Genomic DNA, 21542 nt, shown 5'->3' on the forward strand with positions numbered 1-21542 from the left:
TGCAGAGGAGGTCTGGGAGGAGCAAAGGCGAGTGGACCCACCCAATGTAGAGGAGTTAGGAGCCCTGGAGTTAAGCAGGGAGAATTGAAACTACGAATCTGGAGGAGATCCCAGGAAGTTCCATAGCAAAGGTACAGTGTGAACTGGTAGGAACAGAGCAAGATAAGAGAAAAAGGTACTTTGAAAATTAGTGTCAAAGGAAAGTTCTTTATTCTTCCTCCCACTAAAATGCCATACTACTGGTCTAGAGTGGCAGTAAGGCAGAAAAGAAAGGCAAAATATGGTTGTCTAAGGTGGGCTGCAATTCTTTCTTTTATTATGGCTTCCTAAAATAAATGGGGATTTTTCAGTTCTCCCTTGAGGATTTGAGAGTTATATTCACTCTCTTCTCTGAGTTTAGAAGCACCTGAGAAATACACATGAGAGTGAGAAATGGATCAAAATATCTGCTTAATTAATGGTTAAGCTGATTGCACAGTATGATTTGGACTCAAAGTCAAAATGATTTTCCTTCACTTTCTCCCTGGATGATCCCCCATCTGATCACAGGCCTCTGTGAGTTCTCTTACTGGAGGAGAGAGGAGAATGCATGGGGTCTGTAGGCAGACAGATCACAGAGAGTTAGAGGCCCCTATCTCTAGCCTCCCCAATCATGTGTCATTTCTTTTCCTGTCCATGGAGACGAAAGAATAAAGGGGGCGATATAAAAAGGCAGAAGTGCATTTTATGGGCTGACGGAAACATGTGGCAGGGAGAGAGTCTGGTTCCCCTATACCCATCATTTTTCAAGATTATACAAATTAATTGGGAGAGAGAGATTAGAGCAAGAAAGGTATCTGTAAACACCCATAGAATCATCTAGTTATCAGCTTTGGCCTGGTGGTTCTATGAGCTCAGGGCATAGAGTTTAATTCTTTAATTTATAAAAACAAAAGCTGAGGGTGGTGTATAGGAGTTAGTAACAGAGCTGATGTCTTTACATGTTTGTCTTTGCAACTTTGTAATGATGTGTCCCCCTCCTCATTATATATTCCTGAAGTCTTCTCCACATCTATTTACCTCCAGTAACAGCCTCAGAGTGGCCATACCAGTAATCCTCCAGGCATCCTGAAAATACCTTAGGAACGGTGTTTGCACAAGCAGTGAGTGCTCTCCCGGTGGAGAAGTGGAGGAAAGAGTGTAGGAAAGCCCTCCTCATTTCGTCACTACCATCCCCTCATTCTCCCCGAGTTCTCTCCCTTGCCTGAATCAGAACTTGGTCCTTCTTTAGCTTTTTCACGTCTGCGTTGCTTCAGGGTCCTAAGAGAGAAGCAAGAGGAGAGAAAAACAAAGGCCCTTGGGGTTGGTGCTCAGCAGAAGGTAAAATCATGCAGAGTGAGTAGGAACCTCCTAACTCTCTATCCCACACTCCAAATATTTGGCCCTGGTCAGAGCTTCTTCTGATCCCTCTTTTGATGAGATTATTTCCCTTCATGGTACTTGGAATTTGAGTTGCATACATTTTGAGCCAGGAAACACCCTCCTATCCTTCAGAATCAATATAAATCAGTCATTTGTTAATTACTTTCAAGAAACTTTTATTGAACATAAACTATGTGACAGGAACTGTGCCAGAAGATGGGAATATAGTGGTGACCAAGTCCCAGTTTTTGAGGTGTTCAAAGTCCAGTGGGAGCAGATGGGGGTTTTTCCCCCATGAATTCAAGTCTGAAGAAGTGGATACTTGAATTGCTTTGAGGTGCTAAAACTCTCTCCTACCTTGTCCTCCCCTTTCTTTTGGGAAAACCAAAAGCACCAAGGAGTAGACTAACCTGCAGGGAATTTCAGACCGGTTGGCATCATTCTCCTGTAACTATCCATCTCAGCCCCTGCAACCTTCACCCCAGGCTGCCTTTGCAGACTCATACTAGTGCTTCTTATAGGGCAGGAGACATTTCAAGATTGGGGAGAAGTGGAAGGGCAGGTGGCAGCAGCTTCCCCTGTGGAACAATGAAATCTACAGAAGGGTCAGGCGATTCAGCTCTGATGGGCTAAGAAGCCTGAACGAGTTTCCTAGTTAGGAGCTTAGGCAAGAAAAGGAAGGGCTGGAGTCTGGGCATTTGGTTTTGCATCTGCATCAATTCTGAAAAGATCTGGAAGGCGGTGGAGGTCCAGTAAAGAGAGTGTGGTGGCAGCTCCAAGATAGAGCAGCCCTACTATCGGGGGCTTCCTTTTTGGCATCAGAAATTAAGTAAAATAGTAAAACAATTGTATCTGTTTGAAGGTAGAGATGTGGATGGACCATTCTCTTTGTTGCATTCTTGACCTCAAAACTCCTCCTTTCTTCTTCTCCAGATTAAACTATAGAACAGGGAAAGGACAGAAATTGTGAATAGAGTGAGGCGAGCAAAAAGCCAGACTTGATTCCTGAATTGGAGGGAGGGGAGGCTGCCTGAGCTTGAGGAGCAGGAAAAAAAAAAAAAAAGAAGTTAGGAGATTGGAGATGGGCCAGAGCTTAAAAAAAGAGGCTCGACTCTGCATTTCCCCAGTACTGCTTACGGTACATGACCCCAGCTCTCTGCTTGGATCCCAAACCCAAACGGAATGATGAGGGGCCGCAGAGGTAAAACAGGGTACTGACCGCACAAATTGGCCTGAAATGAAAAGTCAGCAAAAACCACTGGGTGGCAGCGTGGTGTGTGAGCGCAGCTCTGCAGTGCCTGCTGCTACTGCTGCTGCTGCTGCTGCTGCCGCGGAGGCTGAACACGTCTGGGAGCCCTGGCCTCTCTCCTGAATGGCTACAAGTGTCGCCATGAGAAATACCTCAGCGGGGGTGTCTGTGGGTGGGGATGTTGTGAGTCCGAGCCTGGGGCAGGGGGCTGGCGAACTTCCCAAGGGCTCCTGCCCGGGTGTAATCTGGCCAGCTAAGAGTCAAACACTAACGAAACACCGTCCGTCGTCCCCCATCTCCAAGCAACCCCCGGCTCCTCCAACCCAACTACCTCATCCTGGTGCCTCCTCCATCACTGTTTCCTCCCGAAGCTCCTTTCGGGAAGAGGAGGGGAGAAGGATTTGGGCGAGGTGGCAGTGCCTAATTCCCTACAGGTGTTACCCCAAGCGGTCCACCGAGGACTTAGGGGGTGGGGCGGGTGGGGGCGGCCGGCGGCCCGGAGCCAGCGGGCTGGGCTCCGGGAGGGAGGGGCCTCCGGGGGAGGGGGCCTCGAGGAGGCCGTCGCGCTCTTCCGGAGGGTGCCTGCAGCGACTGAATTCCTGCGCTGAGACTGTGCCGCGCCCAGGGCAGCAGCAGCAGCAGCAGCAGCAGCAGCAGCAGCGAAGATGCGAGGTCATTACCTGTTTGATCCCCGTCGGAAAGCTGGCATGGGCCAACTTTTCCCGATTGTCAGACCAAGAAGTTGCAAGGACTAGTCGGAGGCTCGGAGGGGCCAGGGCGAGGGCGCGCTCCCCTGCGCGCTTCCTCCTTCCCTCCTCCCTCCAGCCGCCTGCGCTCCCGGCCTCTCTCCGCCCGCGCTCTCTCCCTCCGCCCGCCTCCCTCCTCTGGCCCCCTCCGCGGCACAGGGCGGGGGGTGCCGCGAAACTCCGACCCGAGCCACTTGGACTTGCACAGTGTCCTCGGGGCGCAGGGGCCGAGCGCACGCAGTCGCGCAGCTCTGCCTCCGCCTGCCAGTCTCGCCTGCGATCCCGGCCCGGGGCTGTGGCGTCGGCTCGGACCCTGGCAGCCAGCAGCCCGCGTGGGAGCCGGACCACCGCCGGAGGAGCTCAGACGGCATGCTGAGCCCCCTCCTTGGCTGAAGCCCGAGTGCGGAGAAGCCCGGGCGAGCGCAGGCTAAGGAGACGAAGGCGGCGAAGGCGCGAGACCGAGCGGGCGAGCCGCGGAGGAGCGGGAGGAGGAGGCGAAGCCGGAGAGGGGCAGCAAAAGAAGTGGTGGTGGTGGGCGTCGTGGCTATGGCGGCGGCTATCGCCAGCTCGCTGATCCGTCAGAAGAGACAAGCCCGCGAGCGCGAGAAATCCAACGCCTGCAAGTGTGTCAGCAGCCCCAGCAAAGGCAAGACCAGCTGCGACAAAAACAAGTTAAACGTCTTTTCCCGGGTCAAACTCTTCGGCTCCAAGAAAAGGCGCAGAAGGAGACCAGGTCGGAAGGGGCTCTTGGCCGGTTTTGGTTTTTTTTTTTCATACTTTACGAGCGTGGAGGGGCTGGAGGGCGTGTATGTAAGCGTGGATGAGTTTGTTGGTGGCCCATCTTGTGCGGATGTGGCCACCTAGCCAGTGTGCGTGCGTGGGCTTCGATTGCTTTCTCGCCTCCTTCGTAACAGTAACAGGCTTGCTGCATTGCAACTGCTGTGGGACAGGCGCAGAGCCTGGGGCCATACCCTGCCCAGGAGGCGCGCCCTCAGTTTCAGACATGCCACATGTGTACATGCCCGTAGGCTCTGGGCTGGCGTGAACCAGACATGGCTGTCGTGTGCGTGTGGCGTGGAAATTGCAGGCGTGGAGCTGGACAGACACCACTGCCCCCCAGGAGAACCCGGGGAATCCCTTCCTTGCCTTTATCCCTGCAAGTCTGACCCTTACCCTCCAGCTTCTACCCCGAGGGACCTGGACTTGCGCTAGCTAGGCATTCTGTTTCTTTGATCACTTTTAAGCTTATGAGGACAGACTTGACTTGTGGTGCAGCTTTGAAATATTTGTTGGAGAGGGGGGAGTGGATTCCTAGAACCTTATGGCAAAGAGCTTCATGATCTTGTCAGACTGGTAAAACTGTGGTTACTTGCTGCTAAAATGCAAGATTGAAGAGAATTTCAACTCATAGCCTTTTGAACCTATTCAGTGATAAGAGTAGCAAGGTATTCTGGTGCCAGGGGAAATTCACACAGCTCTAGGTGTCAGGTTGCGTCAAGGTAGACCTTCACGTGAACATGCGGCTTATTGGGCCATTCTTAACCAAGTGAATCCTTCACGCTATTTTGTTCCTTTTAACTAGATAAGTATTACGGAATTTAAGACGTCTTCATCATCTGTTATTTCTCTATTTGTGTTCTACACACCCTGGAATGCAAACGCAGACATACCTGTTCTGTTTGCTGGAAGTTTTTAAGGCATTAGCTGTAAATTAGACTTGTTTTAAAAAGGCTTAAGCTGTTTCAAAGCATGATTATGTGGCCCGAATAATCACATAAATATTATTTCAATGCAAGTGTCTGTGTTAAGGAAAAGCAAATTTTGGATAACGTGGCTGTTATTGGTAAATTAGGTACTTTATTAATCTATGGTGATTCATAATTGAAGATCATTTTAACTGAGAACATATTTTGGATAATCATATTTCTGACATTAAATTTGAAAATAAGTATGAACTAATCTTCTTTCCTCCCCACCAACAAAAGCCCTGATCGTTTTGCACCCATTTTCCCCCAAGGATAATTAATATGATAGGGTATGGTAATGGTTGTTTTATTCTCCCCTCCCCCCTTTTTTGTATCGCAGCTCAATATTCTAAATATAAGTCTTTTGATGAGATTCCAGGTTATTTATGCACTTTCAACATTCTTAGAATGGAGGGGACTATTTATTCAAATTTTGGTGATTCTGAAGGAAAACTAGTGTGTTTTTGGTCCCTGGTTGGCAAACCACTCTAAATTATCTTTGTATTTCTCCTTTTCCTTCCACATTAAAAGTGGCACGTTGTTAAAAGGCAGAATATGCCACTTGCCAACCCATTCCGAATGCTCAATGAGATAGCGTGTCCTTTGCTTTACAGAGTGGTACTCTATCAGAAACTGTAGCTGCTGTCAGAAGCTGTAGGGCTTTACCAGTGTTACGGGGTAGAAATCGAATGTTTCTTCAGTTTGGAGATTTAACTGAAACTTGGAGTTTGTTTTTTTTCTTTCAGAGGATTCTTTAAAAGTGTGGTTTGACTTTTTCCACTCAAATTTGTAAAGGAAATTACAATTTTGATTTCTGAGTCTTTTCAACTGCCTATGCACAACTTATCAATTGATCCAAACCATCATTCTCTTTGCAGAGCCTCAGCTTAAGGGTATAGTTACCAAACTATACAGTCGACAAGGCTACCACTTGCAGCTGCAGGCAGATGGAACCATCGATGGCACAAAAGACGAGGACAGCACTTACAGTAAGTGACTGCAAAATAAATAGTATATCCCAGCATGTTGTTGACATTGTGTTTTCTTTCTTTTTTTTAAAAAATAAACAACTCTTGCTGAATCCTAAAGTGAATGTAAAATATAGTTGTACTATATCATCCTGTTTATGCAGGTGCACCTCAATGAAATTGAACATGAAAATATCTAAAATAGTGAACTATAACAAATAATGTTGACACTATCTGAAGAGCAATCCAAATGTCATCTCCATGGTAATCTGGATAGATTTATGGCTGTCCTTTGGATTTTATTACTTTTTTCCCACAGAAAATTTACTCACCCACACAGTGATCCTGAAATAGCACCTTATCTCTACTCTTAAGAACCCATCTCATCCCAAGAGAGAGGAGTGGTTTCATGTCATGAGAATTCATCATTACAAGCTTTCACTTCTGCTCCCCCCTCCATACACACTGATAACTCTGGGACTAATTGGGATTTTAACATTGAGATACCTCCACAGGTGGGTAAAGAGATTACTGTTAGTGCTTTATTTTTAACCATGGTTTAAGTAAAGACCAAATTGGAGACCATAATGGTGAACTGAAAATGGAAACACGTCAAAATAAAGTCAGTTTTGTTTCTAGTTATTGAAGTAAGGTGATGCCAAGATGTTACATAACCTTTTATTACACATGCTTGGTTTATTTGGAGTAATAAAAACATAAACTCACAAATAGTGAAACCCTTTCTTCAATGATAATAATTGGTGTTTTCTTGCAATTTACAGATTTCTGCAGACCTATTAAATGTGCCGTGAGGCTAAAACCCCTAGTTCTCACAATTCATTCTCTATTTTCCCTAATTTATATTACATTTCTCTCAGATTTTGATAATTTCCGAGAAATATTCCCATTGTTAGCGAAGGAAACAGTCAAGGAAAGCTGGTCTCAATGCTAACAAATCCTCTGCAACATTTATAGAGATGCTTGGCTATAGACAGCAAAGCCGTAGACAAGGGTCCCAATGTTAAATGTTAAAGAGTTTCACACCTTTTAAGAATTCTTCCTGGATTGATGGCCAGGCTATGACCTCAAGAGGAAGTCCCCCTTAATTACCTTGAAGAAAGCTCTGTTGGTACCTAGGATGAAAAACATTCATACTAAATGGTTCTTCACTGTTTTGTAAAATGCTATGTTAGTGTTGGGATATTAAAGTTCTACAATGAATATCCTAGGTGTTCTTTTATGCATGCTCTTCTATTTGAAAAAATTAGTCAAGTGTAACTAGATGGTTTTACCATAATTATGTAGCAGACATTAGTACATGGTGATCAATAATAAAACATTCCCATAAGTTGTAGGTACAAATCAGTGTTTAGGGAAGGAATTAGGGGGTGTAATCTGCTCTGTTTTCCAAAGTGCCTCAGCAAAATGGATTCTTTGGGCATTATTGAAAGGAAGTTCATGATTAGCTTCTAATGAGCCCCACCCAGTCAACTTCTCCCCCACCCCCCATTTTTAACATCTTCTCCACATCGAAATCAGAGAAAAAATTATTTTGGGTCCAGTGTTCACATGTGTTTCCTGAAAAGGAAAAATAAAGAAAAAAATAGACAATTCATTTGCTGTGCTTTATAAATAGCGATATGCAAAATGCATCAAGATCACACTGTATGTAGTCATTTTAGGATATACACGTACACACACACATATATAGATACACACAGACACACACATATATGTATGTAAATCAAGGCTCCATTTCTTACTATGGAGCTTTAAAATCATGTAGCAGCTTTACTCTTCAATTCCTATATATGCATAGCTTCTGCCTTTGGTTGTCTTATAACTCTGACTGATATGCATGGCATTTCTGTGTATAATGATATTGTAAGACCTTTAAAGACCATAGCCAGAATCTATGTTTAGGGGAAATGAGGTGATGAGAGGTAAGTCAACCAACGGTAAGTATTACCATAACATGAAGCATACAAATGAAAAGTATCTGAAAAGAAATAGCAAGTCTGTGGGGCTTGATTCTTCCCCTAATGTCAGCTGTGACCAGAGGCCAGGGAGCTAGCTTATCTTCCCAATTGAGGATATTGTAGGGCATCAGTCATCATGAAATAAGAATGTTTAATGATTAAAATGATCATCATTAAAATGGAAGTCCAACCATGCAAATTTATCTTTTTCTTTTTCCTAAAGCCAAGCAATTTTCCTGGCATTAATTGATTAATTACTTTAAATGAGTGGAACATGAATACAGGTTTTTTTTTTCCATCTATTGGTCTTTCATTTATGTAATATTTCCTTAATATGTATTCCTGTTATTATGTTTATATTTTTCTTATTTGTATTAGTTTTTAGTATTTTTCGTTATATTTTTCCCATTTAGTTCAATTTGATTGATTTTATATTTTAATTCTGACATGGTAAGCACCATCATGATAAAACAAATCAGTCCACATTTACCCAGATACATCTATTTCTAAAAACATATGTTTGATATTGTGCATTTAAGCTGACCTTAGGTAGTTTTATCACAATGGTAAATGTCAGTCCAATAAAATCTCACCGTGAGCAAATCAGCATTGTAAATTATGTATTTTCCCCTGTAAAGGAAAAGATGATACACAGTTCATGGCAGCAGTTTTGTTATATCTGCCTTGGGTGCAGTGAGGGCTATTTGAAAAGAATAGGCCACTTTCCCTTCAAACCCACAGTAGTGTTACCAGTTCAACGTGTGAAGTCTTTCCAATCTACATAAAGATATACTTTATTAATTACTCCCTTTGAGAAATTGACCTTAGCCCAACTGATGAAGGATGGCCTCAGGGTCGTATTCAGCAAACATTGAGTATCAACTATGTGCACATCTCTGAGAAAATGATCCCTTCAAGGTAGAAGGAGTTTAATTGTTTTTATGTAGACACAACAGAGAACAAACAAGAAACAAAGACCCTTTTATTTATTAAAAACTTCTTCAAAATTTTGATGGAAATGGAAGAAGAGATTTTAGGCATTTAATAAATTTGGTTTAGATACACAAATGAAATAAATTGTTTTCTTCTCATGTTTAGAATATTTTCATCCTGATCAAAATAATATCTTAGGTCCATGAAGAAGTGCTCTAGATTTAGAGAAACATTGATTCTGTCCAAACTCACCTCTGATATAATTTCTTTGTATTTTTATCTGGAAAGACTGTTCCTTTAGACAGACTTTAAACCAACCCAGTTTATGATCTATCTTGAATGTCTAAAGAAAAGAAAAGATTGGACTAATATGACCAATCATTCTCCCCTTTTGCTACTCTCTTCATTGTTTTGTTTTAGAGTGGTGTCTTGTGTTTTTGAATCGGGCTTCATAGAAATTTATGATACATAGTGAAAAATTCAGGTTCTACTAAATAGTTAATACCATTATTCAGGAATAGATAATCCCAGGCATGGATTACTGATGTTCTTTGCTTCTCTTCCTCCTTCTGCTATCTGATGTTTGGAATTTGAGCCATTTATTGTTTATTGCTCATTAAAACCCACCTCAGAGAGTGGTTGGGGCACATGGTGAAAATCAAATTTCTCTCTCTCTCTCTTATTTTTGCTTGTTTCAAGCTGCATTAAGAGAACTAAGGAGATTCAGAATATTGTAAAAAATGAAGTTCCAAAAACAATTCTGAATTTCGTTTATCATTCTTGGTCATCCATTACTATGACTAAACTAGGATTCAGACGTGTTGGTGTTCTATTTGTCTAGTGGTATGTAGTGGTATAGCTTTAAAACCAAACCCATATGGAGGCTTTTGTTTGGTTTATTTGGTTTTTTAGATCTCAGAATTTTAAAACTATGAGCTTTTATATAATAGGATTGTGATCTATTACATTCCAAAAATATAACATTATTGTGTTTTCACCATACAGATTGCTATCAATCCACAAATATGTGTTGAGCACTTGCTGTGAACAAGGTATTATCATCACAGAGATATATCATATACGTGACATGCTCAAAGATATCAGACTTCTTCCCCGTGCATTGCATTGTCAAATATAGCATGAGATCCTGGCTTGCAATCTGTGCGATTACTTTCCTTTACCTCACATAACAGAAGGGCACAGCTTTTAATATGATGAGTATTGAATGAAGTGCCATCAGTGGCATGTGGTATAAACACTTGTATTTTGAACTGTACAATATGTCCTAGCTCCTCTTTGGTAACACCCTGATTTTAAGGGAAAGATATATTGTAGTCTCACCAAGGAATATTTAGTTCTTCACTAATATTTCTCATCCATATTACCACACCCACTACAGCAGAATATATATACACCAAGATAAGAGATCTCAGAAAAACTATTCTTACCCATGGGGTGACTCCTTTACATTTTTGTTCACAGAAATGATAGCAGACCAATTTATCATTCTCAATAAACTTACAAACAAAGGCAAAAATCATTAACATTGGTCTATGACTCTTGAGAGAAAGGTACACAGGCTATTTTCAAAAGATGTGTGTGGCAAGCACTACGTTTTAAAAATGTACCGTTTTATTTTTATTCATGGTGTAGGAGGGAGTAGACAGCTGGTAGGGGGAGGTCGCCCACTGGTTTTCTCCAGTGAGTGGTGTGTGATTGTGAGGAGAGCCTGGGTGTAAGTTTCACGCAGTCAAACCTTCAAATGGAGAAATGAAGGCCTCTTTGGCACCAGCCGGCTGCCCTCTTACAACTACCCCCCCCCAATTAAATAAATAAATAAATAAAGCTCTCAAGTTCATTATTTTTATTCCTATAACCTTTGCTCCTGGAGATTAAAAGCTAGGAACCCTCTCAACCCTATCTTGGAAAATGTTGGTTCTTTAAGAAATACTACTCCGCGAACATAAGAGTACAAAATGACTATTTTTCAAGTCCTGTATTTATTTTTGGGTTGCTGCATTGGAAATAATGCAGATCATTTGGATGAGGGAGTTGGACTAGTGTCTTTTCTAAGATTCGAGGAATCTCTCCCCAACTGGTAGATGGTAACTGTGTCTGTAAATTTCAGCAGTTATCCAGGGGAGCAGTTTAAAACCTTAGTTTGTTGAGGCTAAAGCTATTTAATGCATAGACCAAATCCTGAATCTTTCCGGAAGCATCAAGATTTCCAACCTCCAACACTATACAAACCATGGAATTGTCTTCCATTTTCTCTAGGGTCTTTGAGAATATGGAGTTATAGCCTCAGTTGTGTGACTGCAACTACAAATCAAGTATACGAAAAAGTAGAAGAGGCCCTATCTATCTGAATGTGTATAATTCTATATCTGTCTATTCTTGCCAAACACACATTACTTTTGGAGGACTAGACAGTCCTGCTGGAAACATTGAAAAGCTGTGGAATTCAGAATTATAACATTATTTTCACATTCTTTTTGATTTCAGCTCTGTTTAACCTCATCCCTGTGGGTCTTCGCGTGGTGGCTATTCAAGGAGTTCAAACCAAGCTGTATTTGGCAATGAACAGCGAGGGATACCTGTACACCTCGGTAAGCCTTTCACTGTGTTCATGTTTTGACTATTCTAGTTTTCATCTGATATGAAATAAAATATGCTGCATATGTGTCATCATTGCAGAATTCTGTGATGCGAGGAAGAGTGTTCTTGATGGAAATATCTCATTGGAAAAGACAAATTAACTTCCAGTGAAAATTATTACTAATTAATCATTTGAAGCTAACATTTTTAATATAAGAGCAAAGATGCACTAAACACTTTTGCATACAATGACATTTGGATTATTATTTTATGTAACATATAATGCTCTGTCTTGCTACCTTGCTTTGCAGCTGTGGGAAGCAAAACTATTTCTATAACTCAGTTCAACATATATTTATCCATGTTTACTCCTAAAGAAATTAATGAGACCTCTTCCTCAGATCAACTCTAGGACATAACAGTTCTAGAAGTGTTTCTAACTCTTATCCTCAGTTCAATTAGGTCACAATTGCTGTCTGCCTCAACTTTAAATACTATTTTTTCATCAAGTACAGTTCAACCTCCCCTTACATACAAATTCCTGCTTGGTTTTTTCTTACAATAGTGAACAGAGTAAAAAATGGAACTTTTTTCAAGAAATTTATAAACAATGTAGACAACAATTGACAACTCATTTAGGAACACAGGGCCTAATTAAGCTTTTAAGAAATTTTAGCATTTAAATGTAGGCAGAAATGGTACAGTACCAGGGTTAGGATTTCATTCTTAACAGTAGATCTAGTTACAGATTACAGGAGACCACTTTTTATATGAATATTTTTTAATCTTTGTTTTGAATTTCATGTATTTTAAGAAAATAATAGGATATTAAAAATGGAGAAAATTGCTTGCCAAACTTCCTACTTGATAGCCTTAAAGGAAGCTATTACCATGACTATAGAAATCTATTCCTCAAACTGCAAAAGTGGTTACTGTTAACCACTCTTGCTCTCACCTGTTCCCGGAATTTACTTCAGAGCCGGGTGTGTAGAAAGACTCTTGGCAGACATGATGGAAACCATGGCATAACCCTGTTTTTCAGAGGTCAAGATGGGAAAGAGAGGTGAGAGAAGAATAAGACCACAAAGGGCTCATTCATTTGGTAAACCAGATAGTCCATTTAATGTTATGATAAAAGATTAATTATCAGCATAATCCTCAAACCCTGGTCACTCTCAGCATTCCTAGCAGGCCATTGTAGCCGTCTTATTGTTTAATAAATGCAGAGGTTTTCTTCTTTTTACAAATGAAAGATTTGGGTTTATTGCAAACTTCATGAAATCTGTCACTTTATTGATACATTGCTATTATTATAAATGATAGGAAAGGGGATTCGTTTTTCAGATTTGTGCATTAAGGTAAGATATTTTAATAATGAAGGATTTTAATTAACCTCATTTACATCAGCAGACTACCTCAACAGGACTAGATGCAAAGGTAGGTTTTTAATGAAATAGATGACTGCTTTCTGAAACTACTATGCAAATAAGGGAAGGAAATGGAATATACTCGGCATACTTTTGAGAAGGTAAATACCAGGTGGCATAGGAAATAATTACTGGTAAAGCATTCAGAATTTCACTGAGTTGTGGTCATCATTGTGGTACCAGGATGAGAAAGGTTGATTTAAAAAAAAAAAATCTTACAACAATAAAATTAAAAAAAAAAAACATTTTGGGAATAATAGTGTTTAAGTTAGAATGAGAAAGTCATGTAAGTTAGGTAATATGTCAGGTGCCCCCACTCAAGAAAATTAGGGCATTCAGTATTACATTTAGGAAACTGATGTCAAAAATTCATAGCCTACCATTCAAGTTGACCATTATTCCCGCAAATACGTAAATGTCAGTGTGAATTCATTTCTTAGGAAGACTTCCCAGGGAAATCAGCCTTGTAGATTGATGAACTTCCTTTACATGATGGGCAGGCCAATAGATAGCAAAATGTGGGGCTCTTTGTATGCATTTCCTGTTAAGGAAAAGAGATCTTAAGAAAGCGTTTTCTATTAAGGAAAAGAAACTATGTTTTTATTAAGGAGGAAAGATGTCTGGTTGATAATCCTAGAGTTCATATAGGGAAAAACTATCCAAATTAATCTGCTCCAGGAAAGAATCTGAATCTTCTCCAGGATAAATTTTCCAGTTCTTCCCATTACTCCTTATTGATCATGGTTTGGAGTCCCTTCACCATGTTGATCACCATCCTCAGTTGGTGCTCCATTTTGTTATCATCTTATTTAAAGTGTGGTGCCTAGACTCTATTAGGATAGCGTCTGTCTTAATGACTTTAGCAACTTGTGTTGCTGTAACCAAAAAGCTAGATGAAATATCGTGCCTCTTCAAAAAGAGAAAGTAACCAAAGAGAAAGTCTTACTCTTCGCTTATATAAAACCATGGCAGTTCTGCTACTGAAATACTGTATATAGTTTTGTTAACTGCCACGTAACAAAGAGGAAATAGGATTGGACAGTGACCTAAGGAGGAAGTAAAAATAAGGAAAAGAAGTAGGGGCTACTGATGTGGGTAAGTAAAAAGAAAAAATCTGTTAGGAAGTTATTGAAAGCAGTCTTGGTGAGGGGTGACTAAGGTCTGCCATTTGCAGTGGCACTGGCTAAAAGGAGATGGATTCATGAGATATTTTAGAGGTAGAATCATTAGGATTTGGTGACTGATTAGATTTGGAGAGAAAGAAGGACCACCATGTATGGTTGAACATATATGGTTGCCATTCACTGCACAGATGGAAATAAAGTATCTTCAGGTAGAGACTTTTTTAAAAATGTACACAGTAGTGGGTTATTAGGGGCCCTGAGGGTGAGAGAATTTTACCTTTGGAAATTGTGTTGATGGTGAAGCTATTAGCCAAGATGGAGAATATAGGAAAAAGAGCAGATTTGGGAAAGAAGATACCTGAGTACAGCTTGCAATAGATATTTGAAAATATGAACCTGGAGCTTGAGAAAAAGATGTGAACTAGAGATTAAATGTGGGAGTTATCACATTTAGGTGGTGGCTGATGCCATGAGAATAACTGAGAGAATATGTAGCATGAGAAGAAAAGAGACTTTCTCAAATCTCAAATATTAGGGAATACCAGCATGTAAGTGGCCAGCAGCAGAAAAAAGAACTAATTGTGGCAGATATCATGGTATTTATTGCAAAAGCTAAGTGGGGAGAGATTTTTCAGAAGAGTGAGCGATGTCAAATGCCTCATAGAAAACAAGTAAAATAAGAACTAGAACTATACTATATGAAGGTCTTCAGTGATCTTGACAAGAGCACTTTCAGTGGAATAGTGGGGACAAAGGCCAAACTGTAGTGGCTTGAGGAGTGAATTGGAAGAGAGGAAGTAGAGGCAGTAGGTGTAGAATTTATAAGGGAAGGGGAGACATGAGTGAGTATTTAGAGGAGGACACAAGATTAAGGAAGGCTGTGAGGGTTCTTTCGTTAAGACACTTGAGTATATTTGTTAGCTGAAGGGAAAGAGCCAGTAGACAGGGAGGAATTAAAGACATAAGAAATGGGATCCTTTATGTAGTGGGGGCCCCCAAAGGAGTCTGGGAAAATGATGGACTTGAGTAAAAGTGAAAGGATTAGATTAACCTTGAAAAGAAGGGACCTTGCTTCTACAATAGGAGGCAAAGAGATGAGGACAGATGCAGATGTAGATGTGCTAAGTCTACGGGTGATAAAGGAGGAAGTTGAAGGGTTTCCAACCTGATGACTTGTATTTTCCTGTTGAAGCAGAACAAGAGGTCGTCTGCTGAAAATCAGAGGCACCGGGATGGCATAGGTGAAGGTTTGGAACAGTTGCTTTGGGAAAAGGGAGAGGAAACAACCTAATAACCAGGGGTTGTTAAACTGAGGCCCATGAGCCAAGTCCAATCTACCACATGTTTTTGTAAATAAAGTTTTATTCGAACATTGTCACGCCCATTCATTTACTTATTGTCTGTGACAACAGCAGAGTTGAATAGTTGCAACAGAACCCTTATGGCCCACAAAACCTAAATCATTTACTATCTTGCCCTTTACCAAAAAATGTTTGCTGACCCCTAGTCAGATAATGGTTCTCGACCTTAGCTACCTATTAGACCTTTGGACCTTTAAAAAAATTCCATTCTCTGATATACATAAACCAATTATATCAAAATATGTGAGGGTGGGGTGTGTGCATAAATATTTTCTAAAGCTCCTCAGCTGATGCTAATGTGTAGCCAGGGTTGAAAACCACTGATAAAGGGCTAAGAAAAATGATTGCTGAACAGCGCTGAGAAATCCCCCAATAAAGTCAGAAATCGAAAACTTTATTTGCACTTTGTCCTCTATCCAAAATTTCTTTTTCTAAAAAAAAAAAACAATTTTATTTATTTATTTATTTTTTGTGAGGAAGATCAGCCCTGAGCTAACATCCATGCTAATCCTCCTCTTTCTGCTGAGGAAGACTGGCTCTGAGCTAACATCTATTGCCAATCCTCCTCCTTTTTTTTTCCCCAAAGCCCCGGTAGATAGTTGTACGTCGTATTTGCACATCCTTCTAGTTGCTGTATGTGGGGCGCGGCCTCAGCATGGCTGGACAAGCGGTGCGTCTGTGCGTGCCCGGGATACGAACCCGGGCCGCCAGTAGCAGAGCGCATGCACTTAACCGCTAAGCCACAGGGCCGGCCCCTCTATCCGAAATTTCTGATGCTGATCTTCTTTTTCTGCTCTTGCAAACAAATTACCTTTACATTTCTGAAGGAGTATTTATTGACATGAAAGAAAACACTGATCCTTGGAAGAGCTTTCTGATTTCCTTTTCATTTTTCTATCTTCGTTTGCAATTCTGCTTCTACATCCCCCAATTTCTTTTAAATTCGATTTTACATTTTTATCATTTCTTTTCCCCTTTTGTCCATTAAATAAAGCAACAGTACCTCCACGTTGTTGTTGCTACAGAGATAGCAATTTACTTTCCATGATTAATCTCAGGATTCTTGCACTGCATCCTCCCTCCTCCCTTTTTTTCTTGTTGCCATGGGGGACAGACTTGATGTAGGCTCAAGTGGCAGTGAGAAACCATCTGTGACACAGAGAATCATAATTAGCCATTATTTCATAACATATTTACTTTTGTCCTTGATATAACTAAGTCTTTCTAGAACTGTAAGGAAATTGTTATTCATTGTGCATAGAGAACTTTGTTCATACCTTTGGTTTTTCTTTATCAGTAATAATGAGTTGTACACAAGCTTTTGAGAGTTCCTCAAAACTGAATAGTAAAAATATTTAATAGTATAAAGCTATTTGTAATATATATTTCAAAATTACTTGAAATAAACATTAACTATAGAAAATCAAGTGTCTTAAGTGTGAAAATATTAATGTCCTAATATCTATTTTAATAGAGGAGTAATAACAGATATTAGAAATAGGATAATAAAAACTCAAAGCTAAACCAAAAGCATTTTCTTTTGATTTTGGAATGTTCCAGAACTCAGTAGCAGCATTTTAACCTGCCTAATTACTTACCTTTCATCAAGACTAGTTTTCCATTTCCAGAGTGCACGGTGTGGGGTTGTTGTTTGGTTTGGTGTAGCTAACATGTGTAGACAAGTAGAAATCCTTTGACAAGCAAACGTTTTCCATTCATATATTTCTAGAGAGGACTTGTAGGAGTGAATTTACTGCCATGTTTTATGGTCCTGGGGCTACCACAGCAAACTAGATGCAAGACCAAAAAGCAGGTCTCTCTGAGATTCAGCCTGATGCCATGAGAATGAGGCAGGATGTGTTATTGATCCCAGGGTCCCAGTCAGAATTGTAATCTGAACTATGGGGACATATTTTCCTTCTCTACTGGATTATTTTCACATACCTTAAATTTACCAAGTTTCTTCTCCCATCACATATATTAATTTTGATGATTCAATCAAGATGTTGTCTGATTTTCCACTATAGAATTCTGGGTTTTTTTTCCCTTGCAACTAGTAAACAATCTGTTGGGAGGCACTTTGAGTAAATAACCTGCTCCTAAGAGCCCAGTATTTAACATTATATTTTAAGGAGTCCCAAACTTCTTAAGGAAAATCAGATAATTAGTCAAGAAATTGAGAATGACCATTGATTCTTAGATATGCCATATAAGTTTACTGATAGCTAAATCAAGATAGAGAACAATTAACACAATTTTCCTAAAGTGAACAAGTGTCATAAAAAATAGGATCCAGCAGCAAAGGATTTTCTGGGTTCAGCATTCTAGTCGCTGAGCTTGAAGACCATTATTTAATGGAAAATTAGTTTATATTGTGCAGGTGAATTAAAATCAGTTCTGCTATATGTTTTAATTTCATACTGTGGGTTGGGGGTTAGTTTATGTTAAGATGCCGCGGAGGTTCAGTACGTTTAGCTGTCAGCTGTGAGCTCACTCTTTTGCAGATTTGTTTAGTTTGTCTGATTTCAGAGTGTGACAGCTTAAGACCACTTTTCAGCAATATGGCTTCACAGCTCTAGCCCATATTCTAATATAGAAAGTATGTTAAAGTTTAGATGAACTCAACTCATCGATCAATTCAGAGTGACAAATGTACTCCTAGCAAACATTTGTAGCATGTAAAATGTTTAAGTCAAATCAGCAAGTTCATATAATTTAACTTCTAGGGTTATTATCATAGAGGCTTATAAGTTTAATCGAATTAAATGGAGGGCACTGGTTTAAACATTATAGCTCTTTAGGGAGGTAGAACTGACTCAATTACAAAAGGGAAATAGATTTAAAATAAACACGAGCACTATCCTATCAAATTTGGAAGAAAATTATCATTATCAAATCAAAATTGACTTCTTGGATGGATATTGCATATAGCCGGTAGCCATCATATGTAAGATCCCCTACAAAATAAGTAGACACCAATAAATTCTAACTTCTAATTACACCTTTAGCTTATTTGTATACTTCAGTTAATTCAAAAATTGTCGATTTTGATTTATTTAATATAAAATTAGAAAAGTGTTGACTATGGAAACTTAGGTTCCCAATTTTGGTGTCTACATCTACCAAACTTTTTTTGTGTTCAGTGGCTATGGGATTAAACATTTTTGATGGGCATTTTCAGTTCAGACTAATGAGTTGTAAGGGTAATTATACACATATATACATATTTCTGAGTGTTATTATTAAAAATGGAAAATGTAGAAGATGAATTTATTTTATAGGAAGAAAAGCAGAGAAAACAAGCAATTTTATTTGCTAATGAGTGTCTCTGCTAGGTCAAGGAGCTAAATTTTATGTTTTAAAGAGGCTTTCAGTTATTGTGTTGGTGCTGTTGAATTAGAAGTCATTAAAATTATTGTATTAAAAAATATACCAAAGTAGCTATATTCATCTTAGCTATTCCTTTAGAATATCAGTGAATCAGCATAATTTTCAAACCTAAAATACATCTCTCAAGTCACAGATTATTTCACATATTTAGTTGTCTTTGCAGTTAATGGAAATTTCATTCAAATGTGAAAGAAAATCTAGCTTGGCATTATTCGAATATGAAATTAGATAAATCTGATTGGTTGTACCTTCAAAGTGAAGTGCCTTCTCTTTATGGTCTCTGTAAAAACATGACCAAAACTGGTAAATTATTGAAAGTGAAGGAGTGAAGAATAGTTTCTTAGGTGGAAGAATGACTGAGGATTGTACTTTCTCAGAAATCAAGGAGACAATAGTAGTTGTAGCTAAATAGAGTCAGATTGGCTCTGTATTCTGTTTTTGAGACCAAGTTAAGAAATAATCCAAATGAGAGGTCATGGGGCATATATTTAAAAGAGTGTCCCATGGCTTTCACTCAGAAGCTAAATTCCTATCTGTAGGAAAAAAGCCAGTCTCTTGGAGCTAGAGAATAAAATAATTGGCAAAAGCAGTGAAGAAGAACTTTAGCAAGTAAAGCCAGATGTAAGGAGGTAATGCACACACACACAACACACATACATGAAAGACAAATGAAAGAAACCAATCTTATATTCATTGCTCTGTTGCTATTATTGGATGAGTCATATTGGAGTGTATTTCCTAAATTAATTCTGTTTTAAATACATACCTTACACTGAACATGTAATGCTTTGGAGATTGCACTAGCGACATATTTGGTAATGCTTAATAGCTTTATAAAACAGAGCAAATAAGACTTTTTAGCTATATTTTATGTAATCATCTGGTGAATCTCATGTCTTGGTACAGGCGTTGTTTTTAGTCCCTGCCTTCTTGTTTGTATAATTCTAATCTACAATGTGATAGAAAAAACAGAGCCTATCAAAACCTTTTTGTCTTGTGGTCTTTCTTTTCATGGACGTTGTGTTTTAGAATAGTTTACCTACTAAATCCTATAATCATTAAGTAGCAACTGATTTCATTTTTCTTTACTCTCCCTTAGTCATAGAGCAATGCCCAGCGAAAATTACCTTTTTAATAAATATTTATTAAAATAATTAATAAATATGTGTATAGTAAAAAATAAGGACAACATATTATTGCTGTCGGGACTTTTGAATATTTAAAATAAGTTAAAATGGCCAATTATAACCTTTTGCAGATCCTCTCGAGTATTAACATTTCAAGATTACATATGAAAGTGAATTACTGAGACACAAGAAAAGAATTGAAGGCAACAGAACTGGTTTGAATGGTTACGCTGCTTAAAGGGAATTGTGACTTCTGAACAGGGAAACTTTCAATAAAAGCATTTCTCTGATCATTATAATAGCTGTAACCAAGTTTAATAACTGGCAAGCCCCTGACTAATGCATTTAATATGTTTTGCCCAGGCTGAATGTGTGAATAGATAACATGTCTATGCTAAAATTCTGATTAAGTTATTCATCAGATACTTTGATGCTAACTGCTTTTGACAGTCCTGGAAGTGGAACTACTGGGAAAGCCTCAATTGATTTCTTGGATAGATTTTGCATATAGCCAGTAGCCATAGGGTATAACACCCCCTTCCATAAGGGCCTCAGATGTGTATAGGAATTCTGGCTCAGTGTAATACAGGAGTAGCGAGAATTAGAGATGATGTCCATTGTACCCGAGAAAAAAATTATTAGAGAGATTTGGAAAAGTCAAATGTAAATAACAACCCCAAGATGTTACATCTTAGACTTCAATAATACAGAGGATGAAAAATGCTTAACAGAGGGGGAGTATGAATCATCTCATAATACTTTCATAATGGACAATGAGACACCAGAAAATGACAGTGATAGCTTTCCAAAATGAGATTCCAACAGGTAAAACTCTATTGTATATAGAAAATACTAGAACAAAAAAGCCTGTGCATGACAAATCCATTGCTATATTCTGGCCACAAAATCAGCAAGGCTATGACAACAAAAGTGTTTAGTTGTTGGTCTGATTAAAGAATTCTCAAAAAGTGTTATATAAAGTATTCCCTGGTTCCTGCCCACGTCATAACAATGATTCACTGTGATACAAGTGGTAACAAAAGAGCCTCTTTGCAGGCTATTTGTGCTGAAGAAGATAGAGGTAGAGCCTAGAGGAGACCTGAAGCTGAGAGCTTCTTTCTATACTGTATCATAACCTTTAAAGTAGAGATTTCCTGTCAACTCCCTCCCTTCCTCTAGTCTCAGAAAGCCCAGTTGCACATCTCAACTCCCAGAGAACCTGAGGCATGGTCCAGGAGCTTTGTCAACCAATCAATTACCATATGTGTGGAACATCCTCAAGGCACCCTGAACAGTGACCACATTGGTCAACGGCTGGAGTTTACAGTATACATAAGGAGATTTGTCCTAAATTCAGAGCCCTAATTGTTAATAGTTAATCTACTACAGGAAAGATCGACATAAACTGTTTCTGCCCAACTTCTGTAGCCTGGCAATGCTATTTTTAGTCCAGGACTCACTGTAAGAAAATTCCATAGAGGGAAACAATTTGAA

The 21542-nt window shown here is 39.5% G+C and overlaps 1 protein-coding gene across 3 annotated transcripts in view; it reads left to right on the top strand.

The window, feature by feature from the left end:
* The window catches only part of FGF13 (fibroblast growth factor 13), a 471100-nt gene that overhangs the window by 399938 nt on the left and 49620 nt on the right, over nucleotides 1–21542 (top strand). For 2 of the 3 annotated variants that reach the window (XM_087427321.1, XM_087427322.1), the window contains 2 exons: nucleotides 6020–6130; nucleotides 11527–11630. In XM_087427321.1, coding sequence (XP_087283447.1) covers nucleotides 6020–6130; nucleotides 11527–11630 — 215 coding nt within the window. Of the gene's footprint in view, nucleotides 1–3258; nucleotides 4130–6019; nucleotides 6131–11526; nucleotides 11631–21542 lie in introns of those variants that run through there. The other variant, XM_004441640.3, reaches the window with a different exon arrangement.

The sequence above is a fragment of the Ceratotherium simum genome, chromosome X (genome assembly GCF_057802395.1).
Source record: "Ceratotherium simum simum isolate JZ-2026a chromosome X, ASM5780239v1, whole genome shotgun sequence".
NCBI lineage: Eukaryota > Metazoa > Chordata > Mammalia > Perissodactyla > Rhinocerotidae > Ceratotherium > Ceratotherium simum.